General features: G+C 37.8%; 1 protein-coding gene across 1 annotated transcript in view; it reads left to right on the top strand.

Annotated features, from left to right (window-relative positions):
- Positions 1-1,838: 1,838 nt before the first annotated feature.
- LOC102495495 (ryanodine receptor 3) overlaps positions 1,839-4,656 on the top strand; it is a gene marked incomplete at its 3' end in the record, with an annotated part of 299,734 nt that continues 296,916 nt past the window's right edge. Inside the window, exon 1 of the mRNA XM_006156625.1 lies at positions 1,839-1,875. Within this exon, the coding sequence (XP_006156687.1) occupies positions 1,839-1,875 (37 nt within the window). The remainder of the gene's footprint in view (positions 1,876-4,656) is intronic.

The following is a 4,656-nucleotide window of genomic DNA, read 5'->3' on the forward strand; positions in this document are numbered from 1 at the left end:
GTATAGGGAAAGGGGGGGGGGGGGACTCAAAAATAGTCCCAAAGCAGTCCTCCAGCACTAGAGGACAATAACAAGCCAGTCAAGGAAACTGAGAAGAAGCTGCTAGTGAATAGGAAAAAAAAAATAGGCAAAAAATATATGTATATAAATGACCTCCTGCTGTACTGTATTCTGTATAGTCTCTTGGTATACTGAAATATTCATTTAATTGCATTTTGCAACAGTGTGTAAGAAGGAACAAAGACCGATAGTCATCCCTAAGTTTTTACAGATTTTGTAATAGTAAGAAATACCAAAAGTGAATCAAACTAAAACCAAAACAGACAACAGAAACAGCAAAACTCTAGAAATGTTGTTACTGTAGATACAATATGGCCTTGCTTTCTGAGAGTCAAACATTGGACAAATAAATATCATCTTCCTCCCTTAGTGTGTAACCTTTAATTTTATAATTTGTATAAAAAAGGGGTTTAGAATATTTGTATATCTCGGGTCATATTTGTAATCATAGGGTCACTGTGGAAACCACCAGGGTATCATCCCTTTAAGAAGGATGTCTGTTATGCAATTATTGTGCATAAGCAATTTTGTTAATATTTTTTTCAGAATATATTCTTTCACTGAATTCTCAAAAAATATCTGTGCTTCTTTATTCAGTGCCAGATACTATGGTAGACACTGAGAATTTACAAGTAGATTGCTCCTGCCCCCAAAGGAAGCAAATAATCAAAATACTAATATTTAAAACATACACATAGACAACTAGTACCATTAATCCTCATAAATTAATCTGTGGATGGTCTTGTCATTCCAAAAAGCCCATTTTTTTCTGTAAGAGATGCTTTTGCAGAAAACCTTAAAATGTGTTCTCATACATGTGTTTGCATATATTTATTAGCAAGTAGCTCTAACTTTATCAGTTCCCTAAAATAGTGCCTAATGTTCCAGATGAGGGGGTAGGACACATCTTCCCTTTGAATGCAATAAATGGCTTTGGAGTTTGCTCTGCGGTAATATCTGCACTTAACTATGGACCATGAACTCTGCTGGACTCACTCCACCCACATGCCCCTGCTCCTGGGCTTCTTGGTACTGGGGATGCAGATCTAACTATAGGGCTGTCATCAGTTGCTTGACAACCTACCTTAAATAGCAATGTCAACCATTTTGGTTTGCCCCTGAGCATTCTTCACGAATCACCCAGTGAGAAGAGGGAAAGTCAGAGTACCCCAGCCATCAACTTAGAGATGGCAAATATGGCCCTCTATTGTTCTGGGCTTCCGGCTGCAAGCCAGGGTGTAAGAAAGGCAATGAGGATAGAATAGGCAAGCTGTATCCATTTTTAAGTTCAAGATTCTTTGGCCAGAAGAGTACATAGCAACTTGCTTTGTCAGAGATGACCTGGGGCATTGTGAAATCTAAGTGAAGAGAGCTGAAGGCTGTCTATCCTTGTTCAGGGACACTCACTCAGCACTACCACAGGCTGAATCCACCCCAGGAAGAGCTGGTGCGCATGGACCACATAGCTTGGAGGGATGCTGACATACGATACACCTTGGATGTTAATCATTTTTTCCCCTTTGCTGCAAGTTTTGGACTGATGTTCCCTCCTGTTGTAGTCCCTGGGGATAGAGAAATGTTGTTTTATTTTAGTATTATTTTATTTATTTATTTATTTATTTATTTATTTATTTATTTATATTTATTTATTTATTTAGTGCTTTGGCTGCTGTCTCCGGCATGCGCTCTGTGACTTGGTTGCTTTCCAGTGTTATTCAGCCTTGTGAGAGGGCTGGGAACTATTTTTATCAACACCATTGCCTTAGAGTCAGGGGGACATGAATTCAGACCTGTTGCTGAAGTCAGTCTCGTTGGGTAAGAGAGCCAGTTTGGTATCAGGACAAGGAGGACAGATGCCTGACTCAGTCCCAGGTTTAGGGCATGAGTCCTTTCTATATCCACACTGCTTTATCTATTGAATAGAAAGTATATTAGCACCTAACTCATAGGGTGAGTGTAAGGATTAAACTGAGGTATTATAACATGATCGTATGTAATGACACATTAAATAGTCACTGTTATTAAAGTTAGTTAACTTTCTGAGCTTTGACTTCCTCATTCCTTTTTTTTTAATGTTTATTCCATGAGTGAAAAGAGAAAGAGAAAAGAAACAAGTACCCCCAACAGATGTTTATAGGACAATTCACCCCAGCCTCAACTAGCCTAGGTCATACAAAGGCATGTACCTGCCATACAGAGAGAGGTCTCCAAATGCAAACCCCAGACCTTCCATCCTGGTCAGTCTTACAGAACATGCATTACCACTCTGCCACCACCTGTCCCTGGTTTTCTCAATCCTAAACTCATTATTTTGTGAGAGTTTAATAATCTAGAAGGAATTGTCAGCACGGTGTCTGGTATAAAAGTACTGAGTGAATGGACAGTATTATTAATAATAATTAAGCAGAAACTGAACATTTTTGAACTGGATCTTAAAGCCTCATTATTCCCTTTTTTAAAATGTCAACATCTGTTCTCTTTTTAGGAGATGATTCCATTCCAAGTAGTCAGTGAAACAATAATCCTTTCTACAATGACTACTGTTACATGGTGAGAGTAGGGAAGTCTCATCTTTTAATCTGATTCAGTATCCCAGTCAGTTCACATGTTCTTACCAAACACATTATATTCCCATTTTGGATGGGGAAACAAGTTTTCTGCTCTGATAGTTTATCATTAACTGGGTTTTATGAGGTAAAGTATTCAATAAATTATAATTCTGTGCATAATATGCATCCAGCATCACGCTCATGAGTTTCATGGTAAGTATAAACATGAATCAGATGTGGGTCTTGATTTCAAGGGTTACAAAGTCAGCTGGGATTAGTGCTGGAGAGCATGGCTAGAGACTGCTTGGACTGCCTACCAGGTTCTGTCACTTGCTACCATGAGACCTTACAGAGGTTCCTTCACTGCTCTGGACAGATTTCCTCATTTGTAAAATGAAGACATCAGTAGTACTTAATAGTGTTGATGTAAAGCTTAAGCGGGTTATTGTGCCTAAAGCACAGTGCTGGTCACATTGTCCAAGATCGATAAATGTTAGGCATTTTTAAAACATATCATATAGTTAGGGAAAAGGTATGCATGTAAATAGCCATAATGCAAGGAGTATGGTCACATTGTGATGGAAATCCAAATAAACAGAAATTACTTCAGTTTCATAAAAGAATTTAGTATTTGAGGTAAGCCTAGGAAGATAAACAATGTATAAACATAGAAAAATTGGGAAAACCAGGCAACTTCAGAATTAGAAGTAGGACATAGAAGTAGAGAAGCCCAACAAGCTCTATAGGGAAGAAGTGAGGACGATAGGTTGAGAATGTGGGAAACTTCAGATGCTAGTTGAGGTTTTCATTTGGATTGTGAGTAGTAGAGAAAGAGTTACTAAGAATTTTCAGCAGAAAAATGACAGAGAGATCTATGCCTCAGTAAGAGACCAGAGGAAGAATACTCCAGGCGTTATAATAGACCAGTCCCTAGACCTCTAGCCTCTCCTTCCTTTGTCTCATTTGCTGTAGGACAGAAGAAAGATGTGAGGTATGTTGTTGCCCAAAAGGCAGACGTGCTGTTAACAAAAATGGAGACAGTACAAGGAGAAGTGGACTGAAAAGGAAACTTTTTAGTGTATTAGGACATGTTGGTTTGAGGGACTGATAAGTCTGGGGATAAAGCTGGAATAGTTTTGGAACCTGAGTCCCACCAGATTGGAGGCATAGATTGCATAACAACTCCTCAGAAGTAAAGCTAGGGCCTGAAGAATGTATGAAATTGCTAAGGGTAAATGACAAAGAACAGTCTTTGGACACTCCTCATACTTAGGGAGAAACAAGAGGAAACAGATGGGAAGGGACAATTAGAAAGATAGGGAAACTGAGATCACAGAATTGAATATGGGAATGGGAGTTTCAAGAGAAAGCATGCTGAGGCGGTGGGTCAGGACTTATTCGGGAGTCAGTAAGACAACAGGAATAAAAGAGAGCTACAGGTGTTGGGTAGAACTCAGCCATGGGTGTGCTTTAAGTGTACTATGCATTTCAAAATAGAGAGAACTTTGAATGTTATCATTACAAAGAAATGATAAGTGTTTGACTTGAGGAATATGTTAATTACCCTGATATGGTTATCGTACAATGTATACATATATATATATATATTTTTTTTTATGTTTGTTACACTTAAATACTATGTCTTTTTATTTCCCTCTGGTTAATTCTTTTTTTTTTATTATCATAATCTTCTTTATATTACATTGGATTACATATAACTTTACATTGACTTCCATTGCTTTTTCAAAAGGGAATGCCATGCATGTCAGTCAATACAGAGGCATCGATCTCCCCGCTTTATCATTCAAAGTCTTTTCCATGCATTTCCCAATAATTATTATTATTATAATTTTTTAAAACAGTCAATCACTATTTCTCATTTTGCTTGTTAAAAGACTTCACCCATCATGAAATACTTCCCAGACCAGTCCAGTTGAGAATACTATACACGTCATCTTCAACAGATAATAAACCATATCTGTTTCTCACTAACATCCCCTCTATTGTTCACTTGCTATCTTTCTCTATCCTCTTCTCTTTTTTTTTT

The sequence above is a fragment of the Tupaia chinensis genome, unplaced genomic scaffold (assembly GCF_000334495.1).
Source record: "Tupaia chinensis unplaced genomic scaffold, TupChi_1.0 Scaffold000510_1, whole genome shotgun sequence".
Lineage (NCBI taxonomy): Eukaryota > Metazoa > Chordata > Mammalia > Scandentia > Tupaiidae > Tupaia > Tupaia belangeri.